Source organism: Mobula hypostoma, chromosome 7 (genome assembly GCF_963921235.1).
Source record: "Mobula hypostoma chromosome 7, sMobHyp1.1, whole genome shotgun sequence".
Lineage (NCBI taxonomy): Eukaryota > Metazoa > Chordata > Chondrichthyes > Myliobatiformes > Myliobatidae > Mobula > Mobula hypostoma.
Genome location: NC_086103.1, coordinates 67388416 through 67412476, shown reverse-complemented (window position 1 = coordinate 67412476; position 24061 = coordinate 67388416). Strand labels below are relative to the sequence as shown.

The window sequence follows — 24061 nt, the reverse complement described above, 5'->3', positions numbered from 1 at the left end:
TTGCTAGGATAAGTGAATACAAAAGTTGGAAAGCTATACAGTAAGTCCCTGGGTTAAGAACGTCCTGACTTACAGACAACTCGTACTTACGAATGGACTGCTATGAAGCCTATTATATTAAAAATTTGAAAACATTGCATGGCTTCAGCGTTTCGTCGGCTCTAGGAAGGAGATGCTGTCCGCCGTTTTAAGTTGGATCACGTTGCCGTTAACCCTGTGTTGAGTGTGTAACTTTGTATTTGGCTAAAACTTTTCTTTTATTTACCTGCCTCCAAAGCATAAATCCCATGCAAGTGTTGGTGATGCATCAAAGAAAAGGAAAACGACCGTGATTGAAAATAAAGTGGAAACAATAAAGCAATCGGAAAGAGGTGAAACGCCATCGGTCATTGAAAAAGCACTAGGCTACAGTCGGCCAACTATCATAACAATTTTAAAGGATAAAGTGAGAATAATGGAGCATGTGAAAGGCCCTGCCCTGATGAAAGCTACAATTATTACTAAGCAATGCAGGGGTTTAATTATTGAAATGGAAAGGCTATTGATAATTTGGTTAACGATCAAAATCAGCTTAATATGCCTATTAGCCATACTTCAGTGCAAGAAAAGGCTTGAAGCCTTTTCAATGATTTAAAAGCTGCACGCGCAGCAAGTGAAGGTGATTGTGATGAAGAATTTGTTGCGAGTAGGGGTTGGTTCAATCGTTTCAAAGTGAGGGCAAATTTACAGAATATTAAAGTACAAGGTGAAGCAGCGAATGCTGATGTAAGTGCTGCGAGTGATTTTCCTGAAATGTTGAAAAAAATTATTGAGGAGGGAGGTTATTTGCCAGACCAAATATCTAATGTAGATGAGATTGGCTTATTTTGGAAAAAAAAATGCCAGAAAGGACCTACACTTCAGAAGAGGAAAACAGTGCACCAGGGCATAAGGCATCGAAGGATAGGCTAATGTTACTTGCTTGGGGGTAACGCATCCAGGGATTTCAAGCCTTTGCTTGTGTGTCGCTCCCTAAATCCGAGGGCACTTAGCCATATCGTTAATATATCTCTTCCCGTTATTTGGAAAGCAAATGCAAAGGCTTGGGCATAGGAAGGTAAAATATATACAAAGGCAAACATTTGACTAAATTGATGCTAAATAAGAACCGTATGTACCTGTTCCAACTTACCTACAAATTTGACTTAAAGACAGACTCAGGAACGGATCTCATTTGTAACCCGGGGACTGCCTGTACTTCAAATATATACGGCATTGGAAAACTATTCATAAAATTGTTTTTCTTACTTAAGAAAGGATGTTAATGCATTAAAGCAATTTAGGGAAGGTTTACTTGATTAATGCCTGTAATAAGTGCACACTCTTAGGAAGAAAGGTTGGACAGACTTTGCTTGCATCCGCTGGGAGTTCAGAAGGACAAGGGGGAACTTGATTTAAAAAAAAAGGACTCTGATGGGTCCTGACAGGATGGACATGGAAAAATTCTCTTTTCGGAAAATCTAGAATAAGGGTTCATAGTTTAAAAATAAGGAGGGGCTACCCATTTAAGACAAAACAATTTCTCCTGTGAAAGTCTGAATATTTTTAAGCCAGGGGTTAATCAAGATGGGGAAAAATTATCAGGAGTAGGTGAAAGTGTAAATTTGAGTGTACAACAAGATCAGCTGTGCCCTTATTAAACTTGGAAAAGGGATGAAGTGCTGAGCAGCCTGCTACTGTTCCAAATAAAATCAAAAAAACCCTTTGGTTTCTCATTAAAAACTCTGGGAGAGAAGGATTAACTGCTCCATCAAAGAATCAGCACGGGCATGATGAGGTTTATAACCTTGATCACTTCGAGGTCTCATGTTGTGATAATTTTTTTCAATGCTCCCTAAATCTGAGGACACCGTAACTTTCATAGAATAATTTTAGGAAAAGCAACACTTCCTTAATACTAGGAGAAAAAGAGGAAGTTAACTTAGTGAAATTGCTTAGTCAAATTGCTATTAAAGTATGGCAAAACAAGGATAAAATGCAATACACAATTAGATGTTGATTTTACAATAAAAACTGCCATTACGCTTTAGATACAAAAATAACTCCTTAGGATATAAGCAGTACTGAATGGGTCACTTGCTACTCGAAGGCAGCGATATACTGTATTGTGATGAGAAACTGAAATGAGAATCACTATGTAGGGATAGTATGTAGAAGTGCTTGCTCTTTTCCCCACCTCCCCTAAGCTTCCAAATGTAATCATAGTAAAATATGATACAACCCATTCATTTCATGGTCTCCATGCTGCTTTAAGAACTGCCAAACACAATTCCACATTCCAGCTACTACAGCTCTCAGACCATACTGACAGCTTTGAAGATCAGGTAGACTGAGATATGTGTGTGTGTGTGTGGGGGGGGGGGAGAGGAGTGGGTGTGGAGACTTGCAGGCTGTCAAAGCAGTAGTTCTGACTCCAGTAGGCTATGCCAACTGATGGGAGTCAGCCTTCCAAAGGAAGACAATGCTCCTAACAACTAAGCTGGAACAAGCAGCACTCTATGGAGACAAGTGTTAGTGATTTCAGGGCAACAGAAAATCTGTTCTTCTGTCTCTCATTTTGTTGAACAATCCATTTTCCTCTGAAGCAAAGAACACAAGAAAATACAAGTAGGCTCTTCAAGCCTGCCTTACTGATCAATAGGATCATAATTAACCTATCACCACCTTACATATTTATTTAGAGATACAGCATGGAACAGACCCTTCCTGCCCAACGAGCTGCAACGCCCAGCAACCCACCTATTTACCCTACCCTAATCACAGGATAATTTACCATGACCAATTAACTACTAACCGGTACGTCTTTGGAATGTAGGAGGGAAGAAACTGGTGTGTCCGGAGGAAATTCATGAGCTCATAGGAAGGATATACAAACTTCTTAAAGTCGACTTCGGAATTGAACTCTGAATTCTGAAGCCTCAAGCTGTAGTAGGATCGCGCTAACTGCTACATTATCATGGTGCCCTGGTATATATCCAGTGATCTGGTTTCCACCATCACTGGGGTGGGAGAATTCCAGAAATTCTCTTCCCTCTGAGAGAAGAAATTTCTATGCACCTCAGTTCTAGATGACCAGCACCTACTTTATAATTATACCCCCTTGTTTGTGACCCTTCCATTGGTGAAAACATATCAATATTTACCTTGTCAAGCCCCTTTAGGATATCATTTAATCATTTATTTAAGGTCACACCTTATTCTTTTTCTGAAGAAATACAAACTCAAATCTGTCTAGCCACTCATGATAGTACATCCTTTATCCTGTGAATTAGCCTGGTGGATAATCCAGTCCTTGTTCAACCCTTGGGGATTGTATCCTTTTTATGCAAGGGAACTGAAGAGCACAGTATATTCCAGGGGTGGTCTCACCAACACTGTAACAAAACCTCCCTATTCTTAAACTCCAACCCATTTGTTATGAACATTAACATACTGTTGGCTTTTGCAAAGCCATAGAGCACTGCACAAAGAAACAGGCCTTTCAATCATCTAGTCTGTGCCAAATTATTATTCTATCCCATCAACTCACACCTGGACCATAGTTCTCCACACACCTCCCATCCATATACTTATCCAAACTTCTTCAAATGTCGCATTATACCTATATACACCACTTCCATGGGCAGCTTATTCCAGTCGCATCATCCTCGAGTGTAGAAGTTTCCCCTCAGGTTCCCCTTAAATATTTCACCTTTTACCCTTAACCTACTGTCCCTAGTTCTAGTCTCATCCAACTTCAGTGGAATGAGCCTGCTTGTATTTAATCCATCTATAATCCTTCTAGTTTTGTATACCTCTATCAACTCTCCCCTCATTTTCCTATGTTCCAACAAATAAAGTCTCAACCTATTCAACCTTTCTGTACAAGTCATCAAGTGCCTGCAATATCCTTGTAAGTTTTCTCCTTATCCTTTCAATTTTATTGATATCTTTCTTATAGGTAGGTGACCAGAACTGAACATAATATTCCAAATTAGGCCTCACCAACATCTTAAAACAACTTTAACGTAATATCTCAACTCCTGTACTCAAAAAACTTTGATTTATGAAGGTCAATGATCCAAAAGTTCTCTTTATGACCCTATCTACCTGTGATGCCACTTTCAAGGAACTATGGATCGGTATTTCCAGATCCCTTTGTTTTACTGCACTCCTCAGTGCTCTATCATTGATTATGCAAGTCTTACCCTGATTTGTCTTCCTGAAGTGCAAAACCTCACATTTATCTGCATTAAATTTCATCTGTCATTTTATAGCCCTTTTGTTCCAGCTAGTTTGGATCCCACTGTGTGCTTTGAAAGCCTTCATTGCTGTCCACTATGTCCCCAATCTTGGTGCCATCCACAAATTTGTTGATCCATGTTACCACATTATCATCCAGATTGTTGATACAGATAACAACAATGAACACAGTACTATTCCTTCTGCACACCCCTATTCACAGGCCTCTAATCAGAGAGGCAGCCATCTACCACTACTCGCTGGTTTCTCTTGCTAAACTAATGTTGAATCCAATTGACTACTTCATACTGAATGCTAAGGAACTGAACTTTCTAGACCAGCCTCCCATGCGTGACATTGTCAAAGGTCATTGCCAAAATTCCGTCTTTCCTTCAACAGTTGTGTATGTAAAACTCTACAAGATTGGTTAGTCAAGATCCATCATACATAAAGACACATTAAATGTTATGCACTTTAACCCCAAAAACTAATCATAAGAAAAACACCACAGCTGGGGAAAACATGTCTATTAGCTTTACTTTAGTGAGGTGCACACATACAACATGGATTATGTATAAAAAGAATGCTTAATCAAACTTTACATTTACAATATTACTGAAATATTAAATAAACACCCCTCTCAGCTTAGTTCCAACTCATTATAGAATGCATCTCAACTATATATATCAAATATGAAGCAAACTTGGTGAAATTACATCTGGTCAAACTGCTATTAAAGTATGGCAAAATAAGGATAAAATGCAATACACAATTTAGATGTTGCTTTTACAATAAAAACTGCAGCTATGCTTCAGACATTAAAAATAACTTCTTAGGATACGAGCAGCGCTGACAGGGTCACTTGCTACTCGAGAGCAGCAATACACAGTGACCATGTACACTTTGTAAGTTGGAAGTTATGTTTTATTGTTTTACAACAGTGAATCACAGAGGATTTAATTTGGCTTTTTTGAGGCTGATCAACAGAAAAAGACTCTTTCGTGTCAAAGTAGAAACAGATCTCCACAATGAAAATAATTGATTGCATAAGTATTCACCCCCCTTACCGTGACATACCAAATCTTCACTGGTGCAGCCAATTGGTTTTAGAAGTCACATAATTAGTTAAATGGAGATCTGCTTTTGGAGACCAGTGTGCAGTCAAGGTATTTCAATTGAATGAAGTAAAAATAAACCAGTACCTGGAAGGTCCAACTGCTAGCGAGTCAGTATCCTGGCAAAAACTACACCATGAAGACAAAAGAACACTTCAAGCAACTCCGTGAAAAGGTTATTGAAAAGCACAGGTCAGGAGATGGATATAAGAAAATTTCCAAGTCACTGAATATCCCTTGGAGTACAGTTAAGTCAATCATCAAGAAATGGAAAGAATATGGCAGAGATGTAAATCTGCACAGAGCAGGCCATCATCAAAAATCAAGAGACCGTGCAAGGGGACTACTGAAGGAGGCCACCAAGAGACCTATGCCAAATCTGGAGGAGTTACAAGCTTCAGTGGCTGAGATAGGAAACTGTGCATGCAACAACTGCTGCCTGGGTACTTCACCAGTCGCAGCTTTATGGAAGAGTGGCAAACAGAAAGCCACTGTTGAAAAAAAGCCCGAATGAAATCTCGGCTAGAGTTTATCGAAGGCATGTGGGAGACTCTGAAGTCAGCTGGAAGAAGGTTCTATTGTCTGATGAAACCAAATTTTAGCTTTTTGTCCATCAGGATATGCTCTGTTTGGCGTAAGCCAAACACCACACTTCATCAAAAACACACCATTACTACCGTGAAGCATGGTGGTAGCTACATCATGCTGTGGGGATGCTTCACTGTAGCAGGCCCTGAAAAACTTCTGAAGTTAGAGGGTAAAATGAATGCATCAAAATAGAACGAAATCCTGGAGGAAAATCTGATGCTACCTGTAAAGGAACTGCGAGTTGGAAGAAGATTGTTTACCAGCAAGACAATGACTCCAAGCATAAAGCTAAAGCTACACAGGAATGGCTTAAAAAACAACAAAGTTAATATCCTGGAGTGGCCAAGTTAAGAGTCCAGACCTCAATCCAATTGAGAATTTGTGGCTGGACTTGAAAAGGCCTGTTCACTCATGATTCCCATGCAATCTGAGAGCTTGAGCAATTTTTACAGATGAATGAGGAAAATTTGCAGTGTCCACATGTGCAAAGCTGATAGAGTCCTATCCACACAGAATCAAGGCTGTAATTGTTGCCAAAGGTGCATCCACTAAATACTGATTTGATGAGGATGTGTAATTATGCAATCAATTTTTTTGTGTTTACTAATTGTAATAAATTTAGATCAATTTGTAGAAATTTGTTTTCATTTTGACATGAAAGAGTCTTTTCTGTAGATCAGGGTTAAAAAAATGCAAATACACACACACAAAGAGTGTACTATACAAGTACTTTATAGATATTGACAGAATAATAAACTTCAAAGTATCCCATTCACGCCTAAAAATTTAATTGCTGCAGAGGATTTCTTACTTCTAGGGATGTCTTTCCTGACAAGGGAGGTCCCTCTACTCGACAGGAGCGATTTTCGGCTGTGAAACAATCTTAGGTTCTGGGGCCGCCTCTGTGGTAGCTGTAGTTGACGACTCTGGAATGGCAGGAAGTGGTTCACCTTTCTTCTCTAACAAATGATTCTGCTCTCAACTTATCGATGTCTCCTCTCCCGATGACATCAGCTGCAATCTTCACTGTGTTCCGTCCTTAAACTTTCCAAGTACCCACTTTTGATCACCTCTAGTCCCTCACCAGGTCTGCTTAACCGGTGAAACTTCGATCCTTCTTGTTTGAGGAACCCTCAATTTGTCCTGCAAATGCCTTCTGAAATTGGGTTTCAGGAGATTCATGCATTAGCGCAAGGGATGACCTACAAAGAGCATAGCTGGTGGGTTGTTGGTTATGGAGTGTATTGCACTGTGATATGCAAGGAGGAAATTGGTGAACTTCTAATTCAATGTCAGTGTAGTGTGTTCTGCTGACATTGCTCAAAGTGCATTCTTTACATTTTGGACAAAGCTTTCCGCCATTTATAGCTGGGTAGTATTACACCTGCACCATGCGTCTTATTCCATTCATTTTTCAGAATGACTGAAACTGTTCGGCAACAAACTGTGGTCCGTTGCTGCTGACTAAGTGTTCTGGAACACCAACCCTCGAGAAAAGGCTTCTCATCACCATCAATGCAGTGTGAGGCTGTAGTGGAGGCTATTGGGAATACTTCTGGCCACTTTGTAGCTGCATCAACAACTTGAGATTTGTGCCCATGAATAGTCCAGCAGAATCTACATGAATCCTCCTGCCAGAGCAGTACAGGCTATTCCCATTGAGGGAGAAGCACTGCTCCTGGCATCTTCTGGTCGTGTTGGAATGCCAAACAATGCATGGTGAACCTCTCAATCTGCTGATCTATCCCAGGCCACCAGTCAAAGCTTCGAGCCAAAGCTTTCATTTTGATCATACCTCGATGGCCAGCGTGTACCTCTCAGCTTGGATAGTACAACTCTCAATCTCCACATAAGCCAAACGCCAAAAATGGCAAGTTCATCCCGGTGCTGGTAAATTTGGGGGAACTGAAAATTCTTCTGCAGGTTGCAGCCATTTAGGGTTGCCATGTATACCTGAGGCAGTGTAGGACTTTTCTCATTTCCTTCTGGATCATCTCTGCTGTAACAGGGAGATTTTCAATTTGCATTAGTGAGAAAATGTCAAGAGGAGTGTCTTCTTTTGTAAATTTTTCAGATATTTATTTTTCCAAGGGTAAATGGAACAATCTATCAGCATTTCCATGATTAATAGTCCTCTTGAATTCAATCTTGTAATTGTGTCCCCCAGAAACAGAGCCCATCTCTGCATTTTTACTGCTGCTGTTAGTGGACCACCCTTCTGTGAACTGAAAATGGACACTAGTTATTGATAATCAGTAATAAGGGTAAACTCTCTCCCATACAAGTACTGGTTGAAACATTTTACACCCCAAACCAGACTCAATGCCTCTGTCAATCCATGTGTAAATTTTCTCTGTAGCAGTAAGGAAACATGATGCACCTATACCATAAGGCAAGGCGACACAGGCAAGCTTCACTGGACAATGTGGAATGTGTGAGTACAGTGCCTGATGTCACCATTTACTTTGCCTTTTGAAAAGCCATCTCACACTACTTTGTCCATTGCCATTTCTTCCTGATCTGTAGTAATGAGTTCAAGAGGTGAAGCACAGTAGCCAAATTTGGCAAGAACCTATTAAAGTAATTGACATATCCTAAAAAGGACTGCAACTGTGACACGTCTTGTAGCCTTGGGGCATCCACCAGTGCTTGATTTTTCTTTCAGCAGACTTGTGTAAATCTTGTGTGTCAATGTGTGACCACATTAAGTGATGCTTGGTTTAAAGAATTCGCACTTGTTGCATTATGCTCCAAGCCCATAACCTTCTTCAAAGATTCAAAGTACACTTATTACCAAAGAGTGTATAAATTATATAACCTTGAGATTTGTTTGCTGGCAGTTAACGCTGTCAAGATTTTGAAGATCCTCCTCATCGGTATAATGATGTCATCCAAGTAAATCTGAGTGCCTGGGGTAGCTTTGCAGTACCTGGTCCACAGCTTTCTGCCAGACTGCAGATGCAACTCCAAAAATAAGTCTATTATATTGATAAGGCCCTTTGTGAGTGCTTATGGTGAGAAACACTTTGGACTCTTCTTCGAACTCCATCTATAGGTAGGCCTCAGCTAAGTTCACTTTGCTGAAGCATTTCCCTCCAGAGAGGTTTTCAAAGGTATTCTCTATCCTGGGTAGATAGTATTGATCTATTTTAAGTAAAGGGTTGATGGTGACCTTAAAATGACCACAAATCCTGACAGAACCATCCCTTTTGGCTACCAGGACTACTGGCGTTGCCCGTTGGCTCCACTCAACCTTGGAAAGAACTCCTTCAACCTCCATGCAATCTCGCTCACTCGCTCCTTTACATAGATGGTACAAGGAACCAGATGGGCTTTTTAAAACGAGCATGTGGCATTTTCATTTAACACCATTTTACTCTTGATATGTTTGAGTTTTCCAGTGCCATCTTTGAACACTGCAATGGCATCATCCAGCACCTTTCTTAATTCACTTTCAGTTGATTCTATTGCAGGGAATGTGGAATGCAAATTGTGCATGGATCTTCAATCGTTTGATTGGCAGAGACAACTACACTTCCTGTTTTTAAATCACATACAAGCCCAATGTAGCTTTTGGCTGTTGTTTTCTCTGTTATGAATGTCATTTCCACAGTACAAGTTCTCAAATGGATATCCACAGGCTTTGGTTCAGTATCTCTGAAATACTGTTCAAAGTTATTTTGTGTAATGACTGACACAGCTGAGCGAATGTCCAATTCCATCTCAATTAATTTGCCATTCACTTCAGGTGTGAGCCATATTGTTTGTCTCATTAGTTTTCACATTGTAAATCCCAAGGCTACCCAGTCCAGTGTCATTCTCATTATTATCAGATGTTTCATCAACAGTAGGCAGATTAGTGCTCTTGTTGAAACTGCAACTTGACTCTTTTACTTCTGTGTAGTCCATTTATTTTTGTCTGCCCAACATGCTCTTTGTATGTATCCTAATTTATTGTATTTTCTGTAAGTTTCACCTTTAAATCTGCATTGGTCTGGTGCACGCGAGCCCTGCCATAACAGTAACCTAATCTGTGCAGCCAGGCTGGTTTCTATTCAGACTTTACAATTTTGTTCATGCTCACTTTCATTCTGACTGCAATTCACTTGCATCTCTGGCTGCTGATTTTAAACTGAGAGTTGCACTTCAGTTCAGAGCCATTTTTGAATTTTTTTTTGTTACAGAAACTAAACGATCTTTCAGTGCATCAGCAAGCCCATTATTGAACTGGTAATGCTCAGATAATTGTTTCAATTCAGTCTTACAAGCTGAAATGGAGCCCCTGCCTTTTGATTCTACTTAAGAAACTTAAAAGTGTTCTGCAATCTACAATGTTTTTTGTTCTAAATGTTCCTGTATTACATTCACAATATCAGCATTCTAACTTCCAAGTAAACTGTACACTCTTCCATCAATTGCACTCAGCAAAACTGACACTCGTTTCTCATCAGCGATTCCACTTTAAAATGCAGCTCAATTTCCTCAATATACAACAGCCAGTTATGTGTTGTGCAATTGACCATGTCTATCCTTCCACTGCAGCCAGCTATTTCTGCTTTTCCTTATCATCACTAGGCACTGTATACAAACCCATGAATTTCAATTGTATTCTGTCTTTTTTTTACTTGAATGTCTGTCTCCCCTTGTAAAGAAACATGTGCTGTGCTTCTCAGATACATTTTAAAACAACTTGTTCGCCACTATTACGCTGTGTGACTCAAAAAAACTAATCAAAGGAAAAACATGGGAGCCAGTAAATACTTAGTTTTACTTTATTTGAAGTGCGCAAATATGACGAGGTGGCATAGAGATGTATGCCATTCACGTATTTCTTACATAAAACCCGTAATGAATTATGTAAACAAAGAATGCTTAATCAAACAATATATTTACAATAGTATTCAAATATTTCTGAAATATTAAATACACAGCATTAAGTATCCCTAATTAGGCCCCATTTATCCAAATGCTTGTACATTCTGTCCTTCAGAATACCTTCCAATAATTTACCCACTACTGCTGTCAGGCTTACTAGTCCAGAATTTCCTGGCTTAGTCTTAGAGCCTTGCTTGAACAGAACAACATTAGATACCTTCAAGTCCTCTGGCATCTAATCTGTGGCTAAAGACATTTTAAATATCTTTGCCAGGGCCCTGCAATTTCTGCACTTACCCACCCCAATTTGCCTCAAGCCAATGAGCACTACTTCTCATGTTCCCTCTTCAGTTCTACAGACTTCATGTCCCACTCTCAAGGAAATGCAGATGCAGAAGTCCACTGAAGAGCTACCCCATCTCTTTCAGCTCCGTGCATAGATGGCTATGCTGATCTTTAAGTGGACCAATTTTGTCCTTGCTATCCTTTTGCTTTTACTTTATCTCTAAAAGGCCTTGGGATTCTCCTTCATCTTGTCAGTCAGACCAACCTCATGGTTTCTTTTAGCCTTCCTGATCATACTCCACAACCTATGGGCTCATTTTCAAGGACTTTACAACTCATGTTATCAACATTATTTTTATCATTGTGCAAATACAAAAAAGAAAAAAAACAATTTTGTTGTATTTTGTGCATTGGTTGTTTGTCTGCCTTGGTTGTGTGCAGTTTTTTCATTGATTCTATTGTGTTTCTTTGTATTCACTGTGAATGCCCACAAGAAAATTATCTTAGCATCGTATACAGTGACACATGTACTGTACTTCGTTAACAAACTATGAACTTGATTTCCCTCGTGTATTCTTGCATTTCTTGTACTTCTCAACTACCTCATTTGTTCCTTGCTGCCTACACCTGCCAGACACCTTCTTCCTAACCAAGGCCTCAAAATCTGTCAAAGACCAATTAGCCTTGCCTGTTATTCTAATAGAACATCAAGTCTGTACTCTCAATATTTCACTTTTTCACTGACCAAACACCCCTTTGCCAGAAAACAACCTGTCCAAATCCACATATCCTTTCTGATACCATCAAAATTGGCCTTTCTCTAATTTAGAATCTCAGCCTGAGGACCTTTCTCTACAATTGTCTTGTAACTAATGGAATTACGATTACTAATTTAAGTGTTCCCTTAAACACACTTCCGGTATCTGTCTCATCTTGTTCCCCAATAGGAGATCCAGTATTGTGCACACTGTAGTTGGAATCTCTTTACATTAAGGATATTTTCCTGAACACATTGGACAAACTATCCCATCGAGCCCTTTTACAGTATCGTAATCCAGGTCAACACATGGAAAGTTAAATTCACCTATTACCACAACCTTATTTGTCTTGCAACTATTTGCTATCTCTACAAAATGGCTCCTCTAAATCCTGCTGACTATTCGGAGGCCTATAATATAATCCCATTAATGTGTCATCTGTTTCTTATTCCTCAGATCCACCCTTACAGCCTCAGTCAACAAGCACACCAGTCCGTCCTGTCTGAGCACTGCTGTGACATTTTCCCTGACTAGTAATGCTACCCCTCCCACTTCAATACTCTCATGTCCAAAACAATGGAACTCCAGAATACTAAGCTGTCAGTCCTGCCCTTTCTGCAACCAAGTAACCTAATGGCTATAATATCATGATTACACATGCTGATTCATGCTCTAAGCTCATCTGCCTTAACTATAATACACCGTGCATTGAAATAGATGCAACTCACAACATTAGCCCCACCTTACCTACTCCATTAGTTCTTAACTACTTGTTGGACCTGTCTAACTTTGGGATTGACGTCTAGAATACCCAGATCCCTCAAAACTGCACACATCTGCATAATAATCCACCTTTGATTCCTCTTACTGACAGTTTAATACTCTCTTCACTATTTAAATCTTTCCAAGGCCTTACCATGCACACCTCGCAGCTCTAAAATCCAGCAAATACCTTATTCCTCTTACTTTCACTTCTTAAGCATTGAATCATCATTGTATTGCACTATGACAGGTACTTATGCATTCAGTACTTGGGTGTTGTTCCCAAATTACATGAGATGCCATCTAGAATTACAAAGTATACAAAACTAGACTGTTTAATCCATGACAATCTCAAATCGACTATATTGCTCCCATAAATCTTTATTCAATCTATTGCTAATGTTCAAGAGTTCTGCTTCAACTATCAACTTCAAAGTCTAATTCCAGTCTCGTCATTCATTATGTGAAAAGATCAATTGCCTATTCTGCATCCTAAATCTTTCATTTCATCTTTAAATTTCTTATTTTAGAAATTTTATTCACTGGAATAAGTTTGTAGCTGAATAAACATACGGTTCCTGCTTCAGCAGAGTGGCAGGCCAAAATTCATTTTGATCAAAGGCTTACCACCTCAAAATATGCTTGAGACCCAAGCACCTATGTGTAAAGCTTCAAAACAGACTTTGGACTCTGTTTGTTCAAAGGTCCTTACTTTTACACTATTAGTATTGAGCAAAAATGGATAAATTGTGTGAAAAATCAAAAATAAAACCACTCAGCATACCAGGCAGCTTCAATCAAATTCTCCAACTTTTGGTAACTTGCTCCTTCTTTCTGTCTATTGAAATATGCTATTTGTGCCTGTCTTTATTTTGGCTCAGTTTTTCCCATCCCTTCCCCTTCCCTATTTGGATAATCTGACTTGTTGGCCATGTCACACATTACTATTAGCAGCACATTCCATAGACAAAGTATGATATGGTCCTGACTGCTTTTTAACTGCAACATAGTATTTGGTCTCACTATTCTCCATCATCTATCCATCTCCCCCCCCCCATTGTCTGATGCTAAAAGCTAACTTCTCTTTTCCATTTCTGAAAGGTTCAAGACCAGCAAAGTTAACTTCTCTTTCCACAGAAGTCAGCTGACCTGCTGAGTGTTACCAGCACTTCCAGAATAATGGTAGTTGCATTGATTACAGAGGCAGGGAGACAGTCACAGGATTTGTGGCAAGAGATACACAAGGATCAACCTGAGGTGCAATCCCACTATTTTTTTTTAGATTAGATTATGAGGACACACAGTCCTCTTTTACTGTCATTTAGTAATGCATGCATTAAGAAATGATACAATATTCCTCCGGTGTGAAACACAGGACAGACCAAGACTGAAAAACTAACAAAAACCACATAATTATAACATATAGTTACGAGTTCAATGCTGACTGGTAACTCCTGTGACGCCACTGGTGCCAAACTATATCAATCGCTGCCATTCCTTTGATTCATCAACTGCGTGGAAAAGGGAAGTCTGCTACATGGGCGAGACCTCGCCCTCCATATCGTACTGCCCTGGCCTGCGTATCATGTAGGCAGCTGAGATGCAACATCCGTGGTCGACCCCGACCAATGGAGGGTCTTAACCTCAGTGAGAAACCATTTGTGTTGGGGGGGGGAAGAGAAATGTTTGTTTAATATGAACTTTGTTTAATACCATATTGTTTAATTACAGTGCCCATATAAAGTATTCACCCCCTCCCCCAGAAGTTTCATATTTTATTGTTTACAACATTGAATCACAATAGGTTTAATTTGGCTTTTTTGACACTGATCAACAGAAAAAGACTTGTGTCAAAATGAAAACCGATCTCTACAAAGTGATCTAAATTAATTACAAATATAAAACAATAATTGCTTACATAAGTATTCACCTCCCCCCTTAACATGACATCAAGTCATCACTGATACAGCCAATTGGTTTTAGAAGTCACATTAATTGGTTAAATGGAGATCTGTTTTTGGAGACCTGTGTGCAGTCAAGGTGTTTCAATTGATTGTAGTAAAAAATACACAGGTATTTGGAAGGTCCAACTGCTGGTAAAAACTACACCATGAAGCCAAAAGAACACTCAAAACAACTCTGAAAAAGTTATTGAAAAGCACAAGTCAGGAGATGGACATAGACCATTTCCAAGTCACTGAATATCCCTTGGAGTACAGTTAGTCAAGGAATGGTATGGCACAGCTATACAAATCTGCCTAGAGCAGGCTGTCCACAAAAACTGAGTTACCTTGCATGAAAGGGGCTAGTGAAGGATTCCACCACGAGACCTATGACAACTCTGGATGAGTTATAAGCTTCTATAGCTGAGGTAGGAGAAACTGCCCATACAACAACTGTTGCCTGGGTGTTTACCAGTCACAGCTTTATGGAAGAGTGGTAAAGAGAAAGCCATTGATGCAAAAAACTCACAAGAAATCTTGGCTCAAGTTTGCCAGAAGGCATGTGGGAGACTCTGAAGTCCACTGGAAGAAGGTTCTATGATCTGATGAAACCAAAATTGAGCTTTTGGGCCATCAGATTAAATGCCATGTTTGACATAAACCAAACACCCCACATCATCAAAACACATCATCCCCACCGTGAAGCACAGTAGTGTCCGCATCATGCTGTGGGAATGCTTCACAGCAGCAGGACCTCGAAGGCTTGTGAAGGTAGAGGGTAAAAATGAATGCAGCAAAATACAGAGAAATCTTCAAGGAAAATCTGATGCTGTCTGCAAGAGAACTGCGACTTGGGAGAAGATTTGTTTTCCAGCAAGACAATGACCCCAAGCATAAAGCCAAAGTTACAGAGGAATGGCTTAAAAACAACAAAGTTAATATCTTGGAGTGGTCAACTCAGAGTCCAGATGCCAAGCCAATTGAGAATTTGTGGCTGGACTTGAAAAGGGGCTGTTCACTCATGATTCCCATGCAATCTGACAGAGATTGTGCAGTTTTGTAAAGAAGAATGGGGGGGGGGGGGAAATTGCAGCATCCAGATGTGCAAAGCTGATGGAGACCTATCCATATAGACTCAATGCTAAAATTGCTGCCAAAGGTACATCCACTAAATACTGACTTGAAGTGGATGAGTAATTATGCAATCAATTATTTTGTGTTTAATAGTTGTAATAAATTTAAACCAATTCGTAGAAATTTGTTTTCACTTTTTCAAGAAATAGTCTTCTTTAGATCAATGTCAAAACAGCCAAATTAAATCCACTGTGATTCAATTCCGTAAAACAATAAAACATGAAAACTTCCATGGGGGGGGGGGGAGGAATACTTTTTATAGGCATTGTATATTAACTGCAACTAAGACATGACCACAGTACAGCCTAATGTGCACTAATATTAAGTGAGGTGGTTCTGGAATACTTTTGTGCCTCTTCCTCCTGCACCCAACAATCTCCCCACAAAAAAAAAACAAGTGTTTGATCTTGTTTTCCACAAGGATACTAACAAGAATAGAGAATTAAAATTTATACAAATCAAATGTAGAGGCTGTAACTTTGTGTACAATCCCAACAAATCTTTTTATCAGTGTTCAATTATACATTCGCATCTTTTGAATGCAAATTGATTTGCTATCAATTTTGCTGTTGACGCAAAGGTATGAACATTAATGTTGCTTTTGCAATATTTTCTTACTTTTTACTTTAAGACTTTAGATTGTGAAAAATGCTTTCAATAGGAATAATACTGCTCATAGCTCGTATCCTTTAAAAATATGCATTAAGGAAGCAGACAAGCTTGAATACTGAACTAAAACGGGGGGAGAAAAATCAATATATTTGTAAATATTAAACTTAATAAAAAATGAAATCCGCAGTTCCAATTTGGTGAACATTTTCCTGAAGATTGTTAATACAAATGTTAAACAGTATTTGTACTGTTGAAACATGAGATCTGAACAGTGTTTGTGAAAAACTAACATTGACTATTCATACAGCAATGTGAAAGGAACACAGCAAGAACACTTGGTGGAATGCAACAGCGCAAGAGATCATAAAACTTCCAAAGTTATGTTAATTGAAGGAATAGAGAATAGAACAGTTTTCAGGAAGTAGATATTTTCATACAAAATAGAGAATGCATAAAGGAAATTCTTTGTGTGTCACAATTATACATATCATAAATAGCTGGCAAAATGTTCAGTTTGAATTACAGGCCCACAGATACTCATTTTAACTTCACCTTCCACTCTGCCTCCGACAAGGACTCTATCCCAGTTTCCTAATTTCTCCTGCTCTGTTGCATCTGCTCCAATGAATGATGCTCCATAACAATGCTTCCAAGATGCTTTCTTTTCTCTCAACTGTGTCACTAAGTTGACAGAATACTCAGCTGCATCTGTTCCATTTTTGCCCCCTCACACCTAAAACTCAGCTATGATATCTTAGACAAGTATGTGTTGTAATTTTGTAAAAAGAGGATAGGACTTGCAAAGTAGCAGGACCGCAGGGAGTGCTGTAGAACAGTGAGACCTAGGATGTGCAAGTACATCATTCCCTGGAAGTGACAACACTGGCTGAAAGGCTTAAAGCAGCATTTGGCACACTTGCCTTTACTAGTCAGAGCATTGAGTATAGATTTGGGACGTCATATTACAATTGTATAACATGTTGGCAAAATTGTGTCTGAAGCACTGTGCAATTCTGTGCACTGTGCAATAACTATAGGAAGGATATCATTAGGTTGGAAAGGGTGCTAAAAGAATTCAGGTGGTTGTTGCCAGGGCTGAAGGGTTTAAGTTTACGGAGAGACTGGAGAGGTTAGGGCCTTTTTCTCTGAAGCATAGAAGGCAGGGGATTGACTTTCTATAAAATTAGAAGGGGCATAGAAATGTCAGTCTTTTCCTCAGGGTAGAGAAATCTAAAACTAGCAAAGGAAGATTTCAGATGAGGGGAAAATTTTTAAATGAGACTTGAAGGGCAATTTTTTTTCCATATAAAGGTGGTAAGTATATGTTACCAGAGGAAGTGGTAGAGGCAGATGCAATTTGGACATTTGGACAGGTGTTTGGATAGAAAAGGTTTCGAGGAATACGAGCCAAACATAGGCAAATGGAACTAGTCTAAGGTGTGCTGGTCAGCATGTACAGGTTGGGTTTAAGGGCCCCTTTTCTTTGCTGTAGAACTATGACTATGGCAGAATTCTCCTTGCCCCCACTTTCCACTCCACCAGACTCAAAGTGACTGATTATATTTTATTCTCCAATTTCCATTACCCTCAACAAGATTGCAGAGAATAAACTAAAGAGCCATGAATGAAATGGTTCCTTTTGTATGCCTAAAGGGTGGGAATAAAGGGACCACAGCTCCTTAGTTTATTCTCCCCCAAAATACTGACTCTTCTCACAGCAACTTTCCATGCAATATCTGACCTTTTAATCTTTCTTTTCACCATCCAGAGCCAAACACCAGTAATCCACTTGTAATACTTCCAATTTAGTGTACTGCATAAGGTGCTAACCATGTAGCCTCCTCTGTATTAGGGTAGCCATGTATAGCTGACCATTCACAGAACATCTTCATTCCATCTGCAAGGGCGACCCAGAATTTAAAGCTATTGTTAAATCTTCAGTCTCAGTAACCCCCTCAGTCTTCGGCCTCTCACATTGAATATGGCCATTGAATGCAAGTTTCTGGAATAGTATCTTATCTTCCGATCCAATACATTCACATCCATTAGGATTCAGCACAAAGTTCAACCATTTCCAAATGCTAGTCTTTCCAGTTACTATCAAAATTTGTCAGATCTCATGAAAGGTCATCAAATTGAATCATTAAATATTTCCTATCTTCATTGTTCTGCTGGGTATTTCCAACATTTTTCAGTTTTGTTCCTGTACTGTTTTCAAAAGCATTATAATATTCCAAAACTCCATAAAGCCTTCAAGTTGTGGAGCAGTTTATCAGAACATTGAACCAACTATTAAACTTCGTTGGATCCAAATTTGTAACAATATCAAATGAAGTACATACTAAAAAGGATTTTTTTTCTGACTCAGAAGCTCAAAGATTTTGACAGAACAAACAAACTAGGTAGCAGGGTTATTTTATGATTTCCCTCCCCCCCCGCCAAATGAGCAGATCTGCTCTAAATTCCTCTCCAATAACTCTAGAAAATTAAAATGTATTATAATATTGAAGTCAATATACTCATAAAATAGAAGTAGAAACCAGCTTCGTGAATCTCAGAAATTAAAAAGATCGGGTCTACAATTATATGACATATTTACACTGAAAATTAGATTTATTTAAGCAAAATACACTTGTTTGCATATGAAACTTAAAATACTTATTTGAAGTGATGTGTAAAAAAAAAGTGATTAAATACTAGTCCATTGTTCTGAGATGCAGTACTACGAATACATTACACTAATTTTCATAGTTTTACCTCTCCTTCGCCCATATGTCCTTGCTGCATGTAAACAGAAAGAAAATACTTTTCAATCATAAGAGAAAATGGTGTGGAATAGTTGGTCATGGAAACAGTTTAAATTGGATTCAGTTTGCATCTTCAATTGACAAAGGATAGGAAATACCTAATGCTGAAATTTCAAAGCCATTTTATTATGGAACTAAAGGATATGATGCCAAATTATCACCACCTAATTGTGATGACGGGACAAAATGCAAGATAGAGCGTACTAATACAAGATCCTCCTGGTGAGCTCCTGACTGAAAAGTTTTAAAGAATTAGAACACTATTAACCCAATACACAAAGAAAGCATAGTTAGTCAGTTTATCAAAATTTATGGTATTTTATTTGAAACTATGTTTCTACCAAGATGTTAACTGCTTTGAGCAGGTGCTGTGCACCACCTTTATGATCAGCTGCAGCTTCTGTGATGGAAGGTGCCCTCAGTTACTAAATTGGAACTAGTCAGATTTTCACTGATGAAAAACTGATACAAATCCAAGTTACTACAGTGTGAAACTTGGATGAATAAGAATAGAAGTGAATTTTTTTTCCAAGCCATCTGCTGCCTTTTTTCCTTCCAAGGTTAAAGTTTGAGAGCTGCTGTTAAAGAAGCCATGGTGAATTGCTGGAAGACATTATAAAGTTTATGACACAGCTGCAGCAACCCTGTTGAGGACAGAGTGGATAATCAAGGCAATAGACAGAGTCCTAATCATGCATATTGCACAGAAAGTCTCAGAAAATTCTCTTACAAACTCTACTTTGGGCAAGTGAAGTGTACAGTATTCAATCATACATCAGACTACATCTTACAAACAAGAGAAAATCTGCAGATGTTGGAAATCCAAGCAACCGATGCAAAATGCTGGAGGAACTCAGCAGGCCAGACAGCATCCATGGAAAAGAATTCAGTTGACATTTCGGGCTGAAACCCTTCAGCAGGACGAAGGGTTTTGGCCTGAAACGTCGACAGTACTCTCCCCCAAACCCTCCCCCCCCAACAGATGCTGCCTGGCCTGCTGAGTTGCTCCAGCATTGTGTGAGTTACTCAGACTATGTCTTTGTAGGAGTGAAGGAACATGAGAGATTTCAGCCATTTACCATGAAGTACATTGCTCCTGACCTGCTTTGTGCACCCTAACATTTTTTAATACAAAGTACGCACAATTTATCCACAAACATAATTCATGTCAACATCTGTATTTTAAACACCAACTTGAAAACTAACTGCTTAGTCTCAAACAGTCCTGCCCTTAACTGTATATAATCATAAATGAGAAGGTGTTGGGTATAAACTCATGATGCAAAGGCTGCAGAGCAAAAGTTTATATCATGCACAAGAACGTTACCAGCAATGCATCTTGAGAGCAAAGCGAATGCTTCAAAAACTTCCACATGGGAGGAAAATTTAAGAATATATTAAGATTTCATAAGGGAAAGTACGCTGGTGTGAAGAGTTTAGGTTACTGTAGTCTTAGTTCATTGATTTTATTAAACAAACACTATCCTGCAATGACAAATACTTAAATATACATATATCTCAACTACCTGCATCTATTAATTTTTATCAAGATATAGTGAACAACTAAACTTGCATGGCATTTGGGGGGCGATGCATTGTTCATACTGTATATTAATCATTCAATTCAAAATAATCAAATGACTTCACAGAAAATTGAATTACAATGTTGGCCTTCCACATATTTAAATACTCAATTGTACCGTTTAAACTTTGTGTAAGTAGTTATCGAGACAGTCAGAGCAATATAGCACAGATGCAGTCCCTTTGGCCAATGGGTCCATACATCTCAGTGCCCACTCAGCTAGTCCCAATTTAGTGTTTGGACTTCCCTATCCTGGGAAACACATATTATCCACCTTATCCAAGTTTCTCAATTTTGAACAGTTTACTCTAAGTTCCAAGGAATAAAGACCTAGCCTGGCCAATCTCTCCCGAGAACTCAGGCCCTTTAGTCCTGGCAACATCCTCACATTTTTTTTCTACTTTCCAGTTTTAAGATAAAATGCATCTCATTGCATGCAGGAACACTACATTCAGTGACCACTTCATGAGGTATCTCCGATATGCTTGTGTTCTTCTACTGCTACAGCCTATCCACTTTAAGGTTTGATGTGTTGTGCATTCAGAGATGCTCTTCTGTACACCACTGTTGTAACACGTGGTTATTTGAGTTACTGTCACCTTCCTGTCAATTTGAATCATTCTGACCTTTCATTAACAAGGCATTTTTACCACAGAACTGTTGCTCACTGGATGTTTTTTTTGCTTTCACACCATTCTCTGCATACCCTAAAAGGAGGATGTGATGGCACTAGCTGAAGAGATTCATTAAGATGTTGCCTGGAATAGAGCTGGTTAGTTGCAAGGAAAAATGGAAGGAAAAATTAGGTCTATTTTCTTTAGAGCACAGGTGGTCAAGAAAAGACATGATTAAGTTCAAGCTCAAATTCAGTTTATTGTCATTCAGCTGTACACATGTCAGACCAAGATGCACAACACAGTTCATATAACTCACACTCAAAGTAATATTACCACAAATAAATTAACAAAATATAAGGTGCATTTACGACAAGTTAAAAAGTGAACAGTACAATGCTATGAGGAGGATTATGGATACAATAGACTACAGGATGATCTCCAACTCCCCCTGATCAGAGGTAAATAAAACTAGAGGATACAGATTTAAGTTAAAGGAAAAGATTTACAGCAGGCACAAAGGGACTGTTCTTCACCCAGAGACAGCAACTACCTGGAATGCACTGCCCAAATGGTTGAAGCTTGGTTGCTAACAGGTGCTTAAGTAGAGTCTAGACAAGCACTTGAACTATCTGTCGCTACTTAATAAGGGGTCATCAATTCAAGCTGATGAGATAAAATATTTTCTCAGTTTTCAGTCTTTGAGGCACTTCCTCAAACAGTAGGAGAAGCAGAGTCAAAACATTAAGGCAGATATAGATAAGTGGGTCAAAAACAGGAAAGTAGAGTCAAGGTTAAAATAAGATTAGCTATGATCTTACTAAATAAGTGTAAGCTCAGGGGTAGGAGAGAAGGAAGGTGCTATTTCACTTCTACATTTATATACCGTACATTTCCATTTCAAGCCTTATCATGTTCTCTTTCTACATTCTTTTTGCCCTCACACCCCTCCAAGGTCAAACAGAAGCCTGTTCAAATCTGAATTTAAAATGCATTTTGAAAACTAAATTGTTCCACACTTGAGCAGCTGGAAACAAATTGTAGAGTCAGTTTTTGCAATTTCTATTTTAACCACATTTCAACTTCATACTTGGAAAACTAACCAGGAAATGATGAATTATATTCCCAGCTTCCAATCAAGAGTTAATATTTCAGATAACAAATTTACACTGGAAGCCAAACTCTTTTTACCAATGTTAAAACCAGGAAGCTAATAGTTAATACAATCTTTTTAACATCTGATTGTAGGTACATGCATAAGTTTAAGTTTTCCAGACAAATTCACAAATTGGCTAAAATTCTCCAGAATAAGTCAATAGATGAGTTGTTTAATCCCATTATTTAGGTATGCCAAAATACTCCGGAGAAGTACTATGTTTAGATGTGCTGTGGTTAGAAATCACTTCATTATGAAGCATGAAGCTAATAAGTCTGAAGACAAACTCAACTAGGATAAGCTTTTTGTTAAGTAACATTAAATTATTAAAAATAAAGAACAAAATGGTGGTGTTCTGCTGTCAAACTAAATTATAAGAGAATTTTTTTGATAATATTTATTGTGCTTAATTAATTTTATTTATTGAGATACAGTGCAGAGTAAGCTCTTTCGGCCCTTTGAGCTGGACCACTCAGCAATCCCTCAACTTAGTCCTGGCCTAATCATGGGACAATTTATAAAGAGCAATTAACCTACCAACCAGTACGTCTTTGAACTGTGAGAAGGAACTGGAACACCAGGTCGAAACTCACACAGTCATTAGGAGAATATACAAACTCCATATAGGCAGCGACAGGAAATGAACCTGGGTTGCCCGTACTGTAAAGCGTTGTGTTAACCACTAAGCTACCATGCCAAAAAAAAGCCAAAATGTATATCTGATGACAAGCAAGAATTAATATGAATCTCTTACTTCAATGCAGAACATTAAAAATTAAAATAAAAAAATTAAGTTAGGTTATCAAGATATTTTCTGAGATCTTTGCAAAAATCAAATTGAGAAAAGAAATACTTCCCTCATACATTTGAGAAAACTAGGAATGGAACCAAATCCTCAAGATCCATCATGCTACAAAGGCCAGAAGTTATTTATCTGACAAAGGGCCACTGCTTAGCTTAAACTTTGCAATAAATTAGCAATAATAGGAAGACTTGTCATTAATGTAAACTGAATTACATTTGTCAGAGAAAACGTATGCACGATTCCTACACCAGCTTTGCAACAGTTATGCAGCGAGTTTGCATTTCATTGTAATCAATTACCATTAAACAAATTAGCAGAAATTTATTTTATTTTTCTGATTTTGTTTTAAGTAGCTTTACATGCTATTTTGCTTTATTCACCATTATCTAAATTCTTGATTGCTTTTACTTTTCCCTGTCCATGTTATCCTCCAGCTTTGAAGATTTGAGTGCCAAGTTAAACACAAGATTTTCGGTGTTCAGAGTTACAAAAAACATTAGCAAAATATTATGATTGAATTATTAACATACCATGTGAACAGTCCAAATAAGGTATTTATCATTAACTATACATAAGGTATAAGTACAGTGCCTATAAAAAGTATTCACCCCTCCCCCGCCACAAGTTTTCATGTTTTACTGTTTTACAACATTGAATCACAGTGGTTTTAATTTGGCTTTTTTGACACTGATCAACATAAAAACTCTTTCATGTCAAAGTGAAAACAGATCTCTACAAAGTCATCTAAATTAATTACAACTATAA

General features: G+C 38.5%; 1 protein-coding gene across 2 annotated transcripts in view; it reads right to left on the bottom strand.

Moving 5' to 3' along the window:
• The window catches only part of cpeb4b (cytoplasmic polyadenylation element binding protein 4b), a 99630-nt gene that overhangs the window by 31368 nt on the left and 44201 nt on the right, over positions 1-24061 (bottom strand). The window contains exon 4 of one of the 2 annotated variants that reach the window (XM_063053566.1): positions 19090-19113. The exons of the other annotated variant lie outside the window; for it this stretch is intronic. Within the exon in view, the coding sequence (XP_062909636.1) occupies positions 19090-19113 (24 nt within the window). The remainder of the gene's footprint in view (positions 1-19089; positions 19114-24061) is intronic. 2 annotated transcript variants of the gene reach the window in all.